General features: G+C 38.2%; 1 protein-coding gene across 1 annotated transcript; it reads left to right on the top strand.

Moving 5' to 3' along the window:
- The first annotated feature begins 1,111 nt into the window (after positions 1–1,111).
- Positions 1,112–13,987, top strand: LOC124112633. The gene is made up of 9 exons (XM_048391690.1): positions 1,112–1,323; positions 2,757–2,993; positions 4,655–4,900; positions 6,341–6,577; positions 8,237–8,482; positions 9,913–10,149; positions 11,812–12,057; positions 13,488–13,715; positions 13,856–13,987. The coding sequence occupies exons 1-8, from the start codon at positions 1,257–1,259 to the stop codon at positions 13,712–13,714; spliced, it is 1,743 nt and encodes a 580-aa protein (XP_048247647.1). The 5' UTR covers positions 1,112–1,256; the 3' UTR covers position 13,715; positions 13,856–13,987.
- Positions 13,988–15,226: the final 1,239 nt, after the last annotated feature.

Raw genomic sequence — 15,226 nt, 5'->3', positions numbered from 1 at the left:
AAGAGTATACTACTGTGCACTCTACAGTTGCAAGTGGGATGATATACTGTTGAAGCTATTCTGTGATAACTTTTATCCAATTATGCTGGCAGATAATGTGACAATGTCGTGACGAAATTGGTCTTTTGACAAAACCTGCAATTATGTTACAAATAACATTTGTTTATTGCACGGACCCGTGAAGATTCCGGGGTAGAATAGGTCTTCAGCAACCCATGCTTGCCATAAAAAGTGACTATGCTTGTCGTAAAAGGCGACTAACGGGATCGGGTGGTCAGCCTCGCTGACTTGGTTGATGCATGACATCGATCCCATCGATCCCAATGACTCGATTATTTACAGACCGCCGTCATATAGCTGGAATATTGTTGAGTGCGGCGTTAAACAACAAACCAACCAAACCAATGTGTATTGCACGTCTCTATACAAGCGAGCACTAAACCCCATTTCATCTCACAATAATTTAACATGTTTTTTAAAAATATATTTATCTTGGAGCTTTATGGCTAAGATTTTGACAAAGCGATTCACTCGCTCAAATAAGTGTTCCGAATATCGGTATGTTGTATTGTGTAACGTGTCAGTCACGTGAACTTGTGAAAGTAGTGGATGCATATTGGATCCATCCCATTGACGAAAAATGCTTTTTGAAACATAAGTATAAGGCATTAACAGCGAACAACGTTACTCGTCTATATATGTAAGACTTGAGTATTCTGTCATTTTAAATATATTAACTATTTTGAGCTTTTTCATGAAACGATCTAAAACGGCTTCAGTAGAATAATAAATGACACAATAGACATCACCTCTGATGTTGACAAGGCCATGAAGGCACAGAAATTAGGGGATTCCAGATTCGTCTTGATTCTGTTCCCGGTTTATCGGCTACGTATGGGAGCTTATGGGTTTCACCAATGAGGTAATTGAGGCATCAACCTGTGTCAAACTGAAATAATGTTGACAGCAGCATTAAACAAAACTCTTTCAGTTAAACTGAAAAAACTTGCATGTTAGCTTTGTCTTTTGTAAGACCAGGGAATCAGGGGTGATGAAGCAACAAAGTAGAAAATAAAATATTTTTCCACTGTTAAGAAGACGACGTCAGCAATCTGGCCTTACGGAAACCAACATACGGATGTACAGATTATGACAAGTATTCAAATCCTAACCATGTGGTTGATGGTAACAAGGGCGGCTATCGCAAACGAGGCCAATGCTTCACTTCCGCTAAGTCTGTGTCGAGACCTTGGTGGATGGTTGACTTGCAGGATATCTATGATGTACATAACGTCACCCTTTATGGACGGACGGGTGGACACGGTATGTGCTTGAAAAACATCTCATTATATCTATATAGCATGCTATCGTAAACGTTGCACATAGAATATACCAAGTGGTGTTAGGGGAGATATGTTCTTGTTTATGACATTATAACTCGATACATAAATCACATTTTTGACAAACAAACACACATTGGTAACAGTGCAGATGCTGAAATATAAATGCTTACACACAGTATGTGCTAGAAATAAACCAAGTGCCGTTAGGGGAGACATGTACTTATTTAAGACACAATATCTCATTACACAAATCAGGAATATCACGTCGGGAACAGTGTAGATGCTGAAATATTTGGAAGACATTTATCGCAAATTCTTCGAGGTCCTCACTCATTGACAGTTGAAGCAAGACCAGTTTCCTTTATTACGTGAGGGCCTCTTAAATTCTCCGAAAATTGCGTCCCATCTCCTCAACCAATGATTTCACCTCGTACTTGTTCACCAGGTTTGAATCGCATTTTCGCTGCTATAGTACCCATTTTGAAAAAAAAGAATTTTGTTACAGACACTAGCAATTATTAGCAATATACTTACCATTCCGACCTGAATTTCACATGTAATCCTATTGTCTCTCAAAATTCTTTTCCTCGCAATGTAAACATAATTTCCTCAGACGCCACTGGACCAACAAAGCTCAAATATACAGGCTTGTCCCAACGATGAGATACCAAATTGTTCCAGAGGTACATTGGGAGCCACTTTAGACAACTGTATTCACGACAATTATTCCGAAATTTCTGTTTGATCTGAAATGACTTGTCATGTTCCAATTTTTAAATTATATACTTTTTACTCTTGCATTTGGGCCATGATCTCCATAATTCGAAACAGCATTTTTGGCACTGTAAACATCATGTCCTCCACTGGACCATTGAAGCTGAAACGTCACATGTTTCTCCCAATTATGATGACATGAAAATCTGATTTTCACTATTGCCGCCAGAACTGCAATTATTCAAAAGTTTATTTGTTTGTTTGTTGCTAAACGCTGCACTCAGCTCTACGACGACGGTCAAGTCTCTTTCGGCTAACGGGATCGGGTGGTTGTTGCATGTCATCGTATCCCAATTGCGTGGATTGATGCTCATGATGACAATCGCTGGATTGTTTGGTCGAGACTCGATTATTTTTCAGACCGCCGTCATATATAGCTGAGTACGGTGTTAAACAACAAACAAACAAATAAGTGCAGTTCTTGCGGCAATATTGAAAATTATATTTTAACTTCAACATTTTTCATGTCATCATAGTTGAGAGAAACATGCAAAGAAAAAGACTAGTTATGGCCATTGTTAATTAGTAGTGGGATCCAACACATCTTTCGTTAAAATTGTCAAGTTTGATCTTGTTTTTTGTCCTTTGTGTATTATTTTCTGATATGCATAATGGTATAGTATTGCATTGTAATAACAGCTTACAGATTCCGTGACCTGGAAATCCTAGTATTTAAAGAAAACCCCTTCGAGAACAACAGCTCTCAACCGATGACATGTGCACAAAAGAAAGGAAAACTATCAAGACCTGACGTTCTGACCTGCAACCCCTCGACAACGGGTCGTTTTGTTTTGTTGCAATACATAAAACCCAACAGAAAAGTTCTCACAGTCTGCGAAGTTGAGGTCGGTGGTAAACTCTCCAAAGGAAGGAAAGGTAGGAAATGGAAACAACGACTCACTTGCTAAAATATGTGTTCAGAATATCGGTATGTTGTGTTGTATAACGTGTCAGTGGCATGAAAGTGGGAATCTAGTGGGTGCATTTCGGATCCATCCCATTGACAGAGAATGCTTATTGAAACATAAGTATAAGGCATTAACAGCGAACAACGTAACTCGTCTGTATGTGAGCTGAGTAATCTATAATTTTAAATATATCAACAATTTTGTGTTTTTCATGAAACAACACAACACGGCTCCAGTAGAATAATAAATTTGACGAAAATTCCTCTGTATAAGTTCTATTTTTATTTTCGTTTCGACTTTGTTTTATTAAAGCTGAGTTCCACTTTATTGTGTGTAATCACATAACCCCAGAAAGAAGAGCACTATGTGTAGGACTTTGCACACCTAGCGAACAAAGCATAAACTACACAATTCAATAAGTATGTTAAATGTTAAATTTTATGTGATAGTTTCATTGTGTTATATGGTATAAATCTCTTCCTTGTTGAGGGATTAGTCTTGTGTTTGATGCATTACACAGGGGATGTTGGGGGTTTAACTGTTGATGCAGGACATAAACAGGTAAAGAAACGTTATCACAGGTTTCCTTAGTGTGCCTTGTGAAAAACTTGAGCTATTAAAGATATATTTATATCTACATATTCTGTACTCGAACTAAGAAATACGATTATTCAGTGCATCTATCATACTATTAAAACAAAGAATGTTAAGCTCATTAAAACATTGTTATATATTTGAAAAGAAATGTGCCTGTTAATGTGAGTATTTTATTATTGTGATTGTATGACATTTGTCCCACCTGTTAAGATCCCAAACCTTTGTCCTAATGGAACCGTGAAGATCCGGGGTGAAATAGCTCTTCAGCAACCCATGCTTGCCTTAAAGACGACTATGCTTGTCTTAAGAGGCGACTAACGGGATCGGATTGTCAGGCATGTCATCGATCCCAGTTACATGTACGTGGATCGATGCACATGGTGTCAATCACTGGATTGTCTGGTCCAGACTCGATTATTTACAGACCGCCGTCATATAACTAATGTTGCTGAGTGGAGCGTGAAACAAACAATTGCGTGGATTGATGCTCATGATATTAATCACTGGATTTTCTGGTCCAGACGCGAGTATTTACAGACTGCCGTCATATAGCTGGAATATTACTGAGTGCGGCGTTGAACAACAAACCAACCAAACATTAGTGAACATTTGAATCATAAATAGTAAAATGATCAACATAGTTATTCATTTGTACCAAACGTTGTACACAAACTGTAACTTTTACTCACCATTTAGATGATTTTCACTTTCAGTCATAATAGCAACAAAGTAGAAAATAAAATATTTTTCCACTGTTAAGAAGACGACATGGAGGCTGACATCTTGTTTAGATTCGCAACAGGGTAGTACTTTCCCAACAACTATAAACACTTGGAAACTGAATTGGGAGTTATTTGGAGCAAACTTTGACAAGGCATTGTAGAATTTCTTCAATCTGATTTTGTCTTGGTTTTTTTTATATAACATCTCCTTTCCCTAATTAATGATTTGTGATAGAAATTTGGTTGTTCCTTAAAATGTGCGGGTTGAATAAATTTTAGGGATTTTTCTAATGGCCTAATATTCAACCAGCAGCGATATTGGTGAAGACCAATGACGTCAGCAATCTGGCCTTACGGAAACCAACATACGGATGTACAGATTATGACAAGTATTCAAATCCTAACCATGTGGTTGATGGTAACAAGGGCGGCTATCGCAGACGAGGTCAATGCTTCACTTCCGCTAAGTCTGTGTCGAGACCTTGGTGGATGGTTGACTTGCAGGATATCTATGATGTACATAACGTCACCCTTTATGGACGGTCGGGTGGACACGGTATGTGCTTGAAAAACATCTCATTATATCTATATAGCATGCTATCGTAAACGTTGCACATAGAATATACCAAGTGGTGTTAGGGGAGATATGTTCTTGTTTATGACATTATAACTCGATACATAAATCACATTTTTGACAAACAAACACATATTGGTAACAGTGCAGATGCTGAAATATAAATGCTTACACACAGTATGTGCTAAAAAATAAACCAAGTGCCGTTAGGGGAGACATGTACTTATTTAAGACACAGTATCTCATTACACAAATCAGCAATATCACGTCGGGAACAGTGTAGATGCTGACATATTTGGAACACATTTTTCGCAAATTCTTCGAGGTCCTCACTCATTGACAGTTGAAGCAAGACCAGTTTCCTTTATTACGTGAGGGCCTCTTAAATTCTCCCAAAATTGCGTCCCATCTCCTCAACCAATGATTTCACCTCGTACTTGTTCACCAGGTTTGAATCGCATTTTCGCTGCTATAGTACCCATTTTGAAAAAAAAAGAATTTTGTTACAGACACTAGCAATTATTAACAATATACTTACCATTCCGACCTCAATTTCACATGTAATCCTATTGTCTCTCAAAATTCTTTTCCTCGCAATGTAAACATAATTTCCTCAGACGCCACTGGACCAACAAAGCTCAAATATACAGGCTTGTCCCAACGATGAGATGAGATACCAAATTGTTCCAGAGGTACATTGGGAGCCACTTTAGACAACTGTATTCACGACAATTATTCCGAAATTTCTGATTGATCTGAAATGACTTGTCATGTTCCAATTTTTAAATTATATACTTTTTACTCTTGCATTTGGGCCATGATCTCCATAATTCGAAACAGCATTTTTGGCACTGTAAACATCATGTCCTCCACTGGACCATTGAAGCTGAAACGTCACATGTTTCTCCGAATTAAGATGACATGAAAATCTGATTTTCACTATTGCCACCAGAACTGCAATTATTCAAAAGTTTATTTGTTTGTTTGTTGCTAAACGCTGCACTCAGCTCTACGACGACGGTCAAGTCTCTTTCGGCTAACGGGATCGGGTGGTTGTTGCATGTCATCGTATCCCAATTGCGTGGATTGATGCTCATGATGACAATCGCTGGATTGTTTGGTCGAGACTCGATTATTTTTCAGACCGCCGTCATATATAGCTGAGTACGGTGTTAAACAACAAACAAACAAATAAGTGCAGTTCTTGCGGCAATATTGAAAATTATATTTTAACTTCAACATTTTTCATGTCATCATAGTTGAGAGAAACATGCAAAGAAAAAGACTAGTTATGTCCATTGTTAATTAGTAGTGGGATCCAACACATCTTTCGTTAAAATTGTCAAGTTTGATCTTGTTTTTTGTCCTTTGTGTATTATTTTCTGATATACATAATGGTATAGTATTGCATTGAAATAACAGCTTACAGATTCCGTGACCTGGAAATCCTAGTATTTAAAGAAAACCCCTTCGAGAACAACAGCTCTCAACCGATGACATGTGCACAAAAGAAAGGAAAACTATCAAGACCTGACGTTCTGACCTGCAACCCCTCGACAACGGGTCGTTTTGTTTTGTTGCAATACATAAAACCCAACAAAAAAGTTCTCACAGTCTGCGAAGTTGAGGTCGGTGGTAAACTCTTCAAAGGAAGGAAAGGTAGGAAATGGAAACAACGACTCACTTGCTAAAATATGTGTTCAGAATATCGGTATGTTGTGTTGTATAACGTGTCAGTGGCATGAAAGTGGGAATCTAGTGGGTGCATTTCGGATCCATCCCATTGACAGAGAATGCTTATTGAAACATAAGTATAAGGCATTAACAGCGAACAACGTAACTCGTCTGTATGTGAGCTGAGTAATCTATAATTTTAAATATATCAACAATTTTGTGTTTTTCATGAAACAACACAACACGGCTCCAGTAGAATAATAAATTTGACGAAAATTCCTCTGTATAAGTTCAATTTGTATTTTCGTTTCGACTTTGTTTTATTAAAGCTGAGTTCCACTTTATTGTGTGTAATCACATAACCCCAGAAAGACTAGCACTATGTGTAGGACTTTGCATACCTAGCGAACAAAGCATAAACTACACAATTCAATAAGTATGTTAAATGTTAAATTTTATGTGGTAGTTTCATTGTGTTATATGGTATAAATCTCTTCCTTGTTGAGGGATTAGTCTTGTGTTTGATGCATTACACAGGGGATGTTGGGGGTTTAACTGTTGATGCAGGACATAAACAGGTAAAGAAACGTTATCACAGGTTTCCTTAGTGTGCCTTGTGAAAAACTTGAGCTATTAAAGATATATTTATATCTACATATTCTGTACTCGAACCAAGAAATACGGTTATTCAGTGCATCTATCATGCTATTAAAACAAAGAATGTTCAGCTCATTAAAACATTGTAATATATTTGAAAAGAAATGTGCCTGTTAATGTGAGTATTTTATTATTGTGATTGTATGACATTTGTCCCACCTGTTAAGATCCCAAACTTTTGTCCTAATGGAACCGTGAAGATCCGGGGTGAAATAGCTCTTCAGCAACCCATGCTTGCCTTAAAGGCGACTATGCTTGTCTTAAGAGGCGACTAACGGGATCGGATTGTCAGGCATGTCATCGATCCCAGTTACATGTACGTGGATCGATGCACATGGTGTCAATCACTGGATTGTCTGGTCCAGACTCGATTACTACAGACCGCCGTCATATAACTAATGTTGCTGATTGCAGCGTTAAACAAACAATTGCGTGGATTGATGCTCATGATATTAATCACTGGATTTTTTGGTCCAGACGCGAGTATTTACAGACCGCCGTCATATAGCTGGAATATTACTGAGTGCGGCGTTGAACAACAAACCAACCAAACATTAGTGAACATTTGAATCATAAATAGTAAAATGATCAACATAGTTATTCATTTGTACCAAATGTTGTACACAAACTGTAACTTTACTCACCATTTAGATGATTTTCACTTTCAGTCATAATAGCAACAGAGTAGAAAATAAAATATTATTCCACTGTTAAGAAGACGACATGGAGGCTGACATCTTGTTTAGATTCGCAACAGGGTAGCACTTTCCCAACAACTATAAACACTGGGAAACTGAATTGGGAGTTATTTGGAGCAAACTTTGACAAGGCATTGTAGAATTTCTTCAATCTGATTTTGTCTTGGTTTTTTTTATATAACATCTTCTTTCCCTAATTAATGATTTGTGATAGAAATTTGGTCGTTCCTTAAAATGTGCGGGTTGAATAAATTTTAGGGGTTTTTCTAATGGCCTAATATTCAACCAGCAGCGATATTGGTGAAGACCAATGACGTCAGCAATCTGGCCCTAAGGAAACCAACATACGGATGTACAGATTATGACAAGTATTCAGATCCTAACCATGTGGTTGATGGTAACAAGGGCGGCTATCGCAGACGAGGTCAATGCTTCACTTCCGCTAAGTCTGTGTCGAGACCTTGGTGGATGGTTGACTTGCAGGATATCTATGATGTACATAACGTCACCCTTTATGGACGGACGGGTGGACACGGTATGTGCTTCAAAAACATCTCTTTATATCTATATAGCATCAAATTGTAAACGTTGCACATAGAATATACCAAGTGGTGTTAGGGGAGATATGTTCTTGTTTATGACATTATATCTCGATACATATATCACATTTTTGACAAACAAACACACATTGGTAACAGTGCAGATGCTGAAATATAAATGCTTACACAAAGTATGTGCTAAAATTAAACAAAGTGCCGTTAGGGGAGACATGTATTTATTTAAGACACAATATCTCATTACACAAATCAGCAATATCACGTCGGGAACAGTGTAGATGCTGAAATATTTGGAACACATTTTTCGCAAATTCTTCGAGGTCCTCACTCATTGACAGTTGAAGCAAGACCAGTTTCCTTTATTACGTGAGGGCCTCTTAAATTCTCCGAAAATTGCGTCCCATCTCCTCAACCAATGATTTCACCTCGTACTTGTTCACCAGGTTTGAATCGCATTTTCGCTGCTATAGTACCCATTTTGAAAAAAATAATTTTGTTACAGCCATTAGCACTTATTAACAATATACTTACCATTCCGACCTGAATTTCACGTGTAATCCTATTGTCTCTCAAAATGCCTTTCCTCGCAATGTAAACATAATTTCCTCAGACGCCACTGGACCAACAAAGCTCAAATATACAGGCTTGTCCCAACGATGAGTTACCAAATTGTTCCAGAGGTACATTGGGAGCCATTTTAGACAACTGTATTCACGACAATTATTCCGAAATTTCTGATTGATCTGAAATGACTTTTCATGTTCTGATTTTTAAATTATATATTTTTTACTCTTGCATTTGGGCCATGATCTCCATAATTCGAAACAGCATTTTTGACACAGTAAACATCAGGTCCTCCACTAGACCATTGAAGCTGAAACGTCACATGTTTCTCCCAATTATGATGACATGAAAATCTGATTTTCACTATTGCCGCCAGAACTGCAATTATTCAAAAGTTTATTTGTTTGTTTGTTGCTAAACGCTGCACTCAGCTCTACGACGACGGTCAAGTCTCTTTCGGCTAACGGGATCGGGTGGTTGTTGCATGTCATCGTATCCCAATTGCGTGGATTGATGCTCATGATGACAATCACTGGATTGTTTGGTCGAGACTCGATTATTTTTCGGACCGCCGTCATATATAGCTGAGTACGGTGTTAAACAACAAACAAACAAATAAGTGCAGTTCTTGCGGCAATATTGAAAATTATATTTTAACTTCAACATTTTTCATGTCATCATAGTTGAGAGAAACATGCAAAGAAAAAGACTAGTTATGGCCATTGTTAATTAGTAGTGGGATCCAACAGATCTTTCGTTAAAATTGTCAAGTTTGATCTTGTTTTGACCTTTGTGTATTATTTTCTGATATGCATAATGGTATAGTATTGTATTGTAATAACAGCTAACAAATTCCGTGACCTGGAAATCCTAGTATTTAAAGAAAACCCCTTCGAGAACAACAGCTCTCAACCGATGACATGTGCACAAAAGAAAGGAAAACTATCAAGACCTGACGTTTTGACCTGCAACCCCTCGACAACGGGTCGTTTTGTTTTGTTACAATACATAAAACCCAACAAAAAAGTTCTCACAGTCTGCGAAGTTGAGGTCGGTGGAAAACTCTTCAATGGAAGGAAAGGTAGGAAATGGAAACAGCGACTCACTTGCTAAAATATGTGTTCAGAATATCGGTATGTTGTGTTGTATAACGTGTCAGTGGCATGGAAGTGGGAATCTAGTGGGTGCATTTCGGATCCATCCCATTGACAGAGAATGCTTATTGAAACATAAGTATAAGGCATTAACAGCGAACAACGTAACTCGTCTGTATGTGAGCTGAGTAATCTATAATTTTAAATATATCAACTATTTTGTGTTTTTTCATGAAACAACACAACACGGCTCCAGTAGAATAATAAATTTGACGAAAATTCCTCTGTATAAGTTCTATTTTTATTTTCGTTTCGACTTTGTTTTATTCAAGCTGAATTCCACTTTATTGTGTGTAATCACATAACCCTAGAAAGACTAGCACTATGTGTAGGACTTTGCACACCTAGCGAACAAAGCATAAACTACACAATTCAATATGCATGTTAAATGTTTAATTTTATGTGATAGTTTCATTGTGTTATATGGTATAAATCTCTTCCTTGTTGAGGGATTAGTCTTGTGTTTGATGCATTACACAGGGGATGTTGGGGGTTTAACTGTTGATGCAGGACACAAACAGGTAAAGAAACGTTATCACAGGTTTCCTTAGTGTGCCTTGTGAAAAACTTGAGCTATTAAAGATATATTTATATCTACATATTCTGTACTCGAACTAAGAAATACGGTTATTCAGTGCATCTATCATGCTATTAAAACGAAGAATGTTAAGCTCATTAAAACAGTGTTATATATTTGAAAAGAAATGTGCCTGTTAATGTGAGTATTTTATTATTGTGATTGTATGACATTTGTCCCACATGTTAAGATGCCAAACCTTTGTCCTAATGGAACCGTGAAGATCCGGGGTGAAATAGCTCTTCAGCAACCCATGCTTGCCTTACAGGCGACTATGCTTGTCTTAAGAGGCGACTAACGGGATCGGATTGTCAGGCATGTCATCGATCCCAGTTACATGTACGTGGATCGATGCACATGGTGTCAATCACTGGATTGTCTGGTCCAGACTCGATTATTTACAGACCGCCGTCATATAACTAATGTTGCTGAGTGGAGCGTGAAACAAACAATTGCGTGGATTGATGCTCATGATATTAATCACTGGATTGTCTGGTCCAGACGCGAGTATTTACAGACCGCCGTCATATAGCTGGAATATTACTGAGTGCGGCGTTGAACAACAAACCAACCAAACATTAGTGAACATTTGAATCATAAATAGTAAAATGATCAACATAGTTATTCATTTGTACCAAATGTTGTACACAAACTGTAACTTTTACTCACCATTTAGATGATTTTCACTTTCAGTCATAATAGCAACAAAGTAGAAAATAAAATATTTTTCCACTGTTAAGAAGACGACATGGAGGCTGACATCTTGTTTAGATTCGCAACAGGGTAGTACTTTCCCAACAACTATAAACACTGGGAAACTGAATTGGGAGTTATTTGGAGCAGACTTTGACAAGGCATTGTAGAATGTCTTCAATCTGATTTTGTCTTGGTTTTTTTTATATAACATCTTCTTTCCCTAATTAATGATTTGTGATAGAAATTTGGTTGTTCCTTAAAATGTGCGGGTTGAATAAATTTTAGGGATTTTTCTAATGGCCTAATATTCAACCAGCAGCGATATTGGTGAAGACCAATGACGTCAGCAATCTGGCCCTAAGGAAACCAACATACGGATGTACAGATTATGACAAGTATTCAAATCCTAACCATGTGGTTGATGGTAACAAGGGCGGCTATCGCAGACGAGGTCAATGCTTCACTTCCGCTAAGTCTGTGTCGAGACCTTGGTGGATGGTTGACTTGCAGGATATCTATGATGTACATAACGTCACCCTTTATGGACGGACGGGTGGACACGGTATGTGCTTCAAAAACATCTCTTTATATCTATATAGCATGATATCGTAAACGTTGCACATAGAATATACCAAGTGGTGTTAGGGGAGATATGTTCTTGTTTATGACATTATATCTCGATACATAAATCACATTTTTGACAAACAAACACACATTGGTAACAGTGCAGATGCTGAAATATAAATGCTTACACAAAATATGTGCTAGAATTAAACCAAGTGCCGTTAGGGGAGACATGTATTTATTTAAGACACAATATCTCATTACACAAATCAGCAATATCACGTCGGGAACAGTGTAGATGCTGAAATATTTGGAACACATTTATCGCAAATTCTTCGAGGTCCTCACTCATTGACAGTTGAAGCAAGACCAGTTTCCTTTATTACGTGAGAGCCTCTTAAATTCTCCCAAAATTGCGTCCCACCCCCTCAACCAATGATTTCACCTTGTACTTGTTCACCAGGTTTGAATCGCATTTTCGCTGCTATAGTACCCATTTTGAAAAAAATAATTTTGTTACAGCCACTAGCAATTATTAGCAATATACTTACCATTCCGACCTCAATTTCACATGTAATCCTAATGTCTCTCAAAATGCCTTTCCTCGCAATGTAAACATAATTTCCTCAGACGCCACTGGACCAACAAAGCTCAAATATACAGGCTTGTCCCAACGATGAGTTACCAAATTGTTCCAGAGGTACATTGGGAGCCATTTTAGACAACTGTATTCACGACAATTATTCCGAAATTTCTGATTGATCTGAAATGACATTTCATGTTCTGATTTTTAAATTATATATTTTTTACTCTTGCATTTGGGCCATGATCTCCATAATTCGAAACTGCATTTTTGGCACAGTAAACATCAGGTCCTCCACTGGACCATTGAAGCTGAAACGTCACATGTTTCTCCCAATTATGATGACATGAAAATCTGATTTTCACTATTGCCGCCAGAACTGCAATTATTCAAAAGTTTATTTGTTTGTTTGTTGCTAAACGCTGCACTCAGCTCTACGACGACGGTCAAATCTCTTTCGGCTAACGGGATCGGGTGGTTGTTGCATGTCATCGTATCCCAATTGCGTGGATTGATGCTCATGATGACAATCACTGGATTGTTTGGTCGAGACTCGATTATTTTTCAGACCGCCGTCATATATAGCTGAGTACGGTGTTAAACAACAAACAAACAAATAAGTGCAGTTCTTGCGGCAATATTGAAAATTATATTTTAACTTCAACATTTTTCATGTCATCATAGTTGAGAGAAACATGCAAAGAAAAAGACTAGTTATGGCCATTGTTAATTAGTAGTGGGATCCAACACATCTTTCGTTAAAATTGTCAAGTTTGATCTTGTTTTGACCTTTGTGTATTATTTTCTGATATGCATAATGGTATAGTATTGTATTGTAATAACAGCTAACAAATTCCGTGACCTGGAAATCCTAGTATTTAAAGAAAACCCCTTCGAGAACAACAGCTCTCAACCGATGACATGTGCACAAAAGAAAGGAAAACTATCAAGACCTGACGTTCTGACCTGCAACCCCTCGACAACGGGTCGTTTTGTTTTGTTACAATACATAAAACCCAATAAAAAAGTTCTCACAGTCTGCGAAGTTGAGGTCGGTGGAAAACTCTTCTAAGGTAGGACATTTACACAACACGTCACGTATAATTTTTAAATGTACAAACATTTGAATAATTTTACAAGTTCACTTACATTCCTCTTAATATGTAGTGATGTGATTCAGAAATACCTATCATCCAAACTGGCTTCCTTTCAGATTTACTCCAGAGCCGCTGCGACATTCAAGAAAGTGTCACATAACAGGATGTTTTGGTTTGGTTCGGTTGGTTGTTTAACGCCGCACTCAGCAATATTCCAGCTATATGACGGCAGTCTGTAAATAATCGAGTCTGGACCAGACAATCCAGTGATTAATATTATGAGCATCCATCCACGCAATAGGGATCGATGACATGCATCAACCAAGACAGCGAGCCTGACCACCCGATCCCGTTAGTCGCCTTTTACGACAAGCAGAGTCACCTTTTACGGCAAGCATGGGTTGCTGAAGACCTATTCTACCCCGGATCTTCACAGGTCTAACAGGATGTAATAAAAAGTCCATAGATGCCCTGTTTCCTGTGATTCCTGTATCCAAGGAAACGAATGATAAGGTTGTTGGACCAGTTGCTGTTGTTGTTGCTTAAGCAGTAGCAGACCCGGGAACATCCGGGGTAGAATAGGTCTTCGGCAACCAATGTTTGCTGTTAAACTGAACAAGTTACAAGATGTCGAGAATTTTAAGACCTACTGAGCCAAATGTGACCTGTTATAAGCAATTGTTGTAAAAAATAGAAATGCATATCTTTTCAATTACCCAGAAGGGCATATTTTTATTACCTACATGTCCCATACACTTTCCGTCCCGTGAAGATTCCGGGGTAGAATAGGTCTTCAGCAACCCATGCTTGCCGTAAAAGGTGACTATGCTTGTCGTAAAAGGCGACTAACGGGATCGGGTGGTCAGGCTCGCTGACTGGTTCATGCATGTCATCGATCCCAATTGTGTGGATCGATGTTGATTATATTTATCACTGGATTGTCTGGTCCAGACCTGATTATTTACAGACCGCCGTCATATAGCTGGATTATTGCTGAATGCGGCGTTAAACAACCAACCAACCAACCAACCCATACACTTTTCAGAAATGTGTTACAAATAAACCATGGAACCCTGAAACTCTGGCAAACGAGTGTGGCAAATATAACATTTATGATAACACTGTTTTCTCAGATAGTGCTCATGTTTCGTGTATAAGGGTTGAAATTAAGGATTGACAGTGTGTATTTTTGTCGGTTCATTGAGGTATAAATCGAAAAACCTTTGTACAAACTGTATGAATCCGCGTAGGGGACGTCAGATTTGAATGTTTAATGCAAAAAACCCGTTGCATCTGAACGGGGGGCACGGGTGGCCCAGTCGTCTGAGGCGCCGCGATTCGCTTAGCAGAGTTGCGTCCCTTGGGCACGCCAAAAACTTATGATTGTGGGTTCGAATCCCGGTTCGCCCCGATTTTGTTTCTAGGTTTTTCAGCACCATACCGTGCTCGTGGGTTTCACGTTTGAGACCTGCATCACTTCGGGCTTT

Source organism: Haliotis rufescens, unplaced genomic scaffold, assembly GCF_023055435.1.
Source record: "Haliotis rufescens isolate VD_foot unplaced genomic scaffold, xgHalRufe1.0.p SCAF_95, whole genome shotgun sequence".
Lineage (NCBI taxonomy): Eukaryota > Metazoa > Mollusca > Gastropoda > Lepetellida > Haliotidae > Haliotis > Haliotis rufescens.
This window is presented reverse-complemented; position numbering and strand designations above follow the sequence as displayed.

Coding starts and splice junctions, on each gene's coding strand:
- LOC124112633 (XM_048391690.1), top strand. CDS start 1,257: ATGGTTGACTTGCAGGATATCTATGATGTACATAACGTCACCCTTTAT. Junction 6,578..8,236: donor ACTCTTCAAAGGAAGGAAAG/GTAGGAAATGGA, acceptor ATATTCAACCAG/CAGCGATATTGGTGAAGACC. Junction 10,150..11,811: donor ACTCTTCAATGGAAGGAAAG/GTAGGAAATGGA, acceptor ATATTCAACCAG/CAGCGATATTGGTGAAGACC.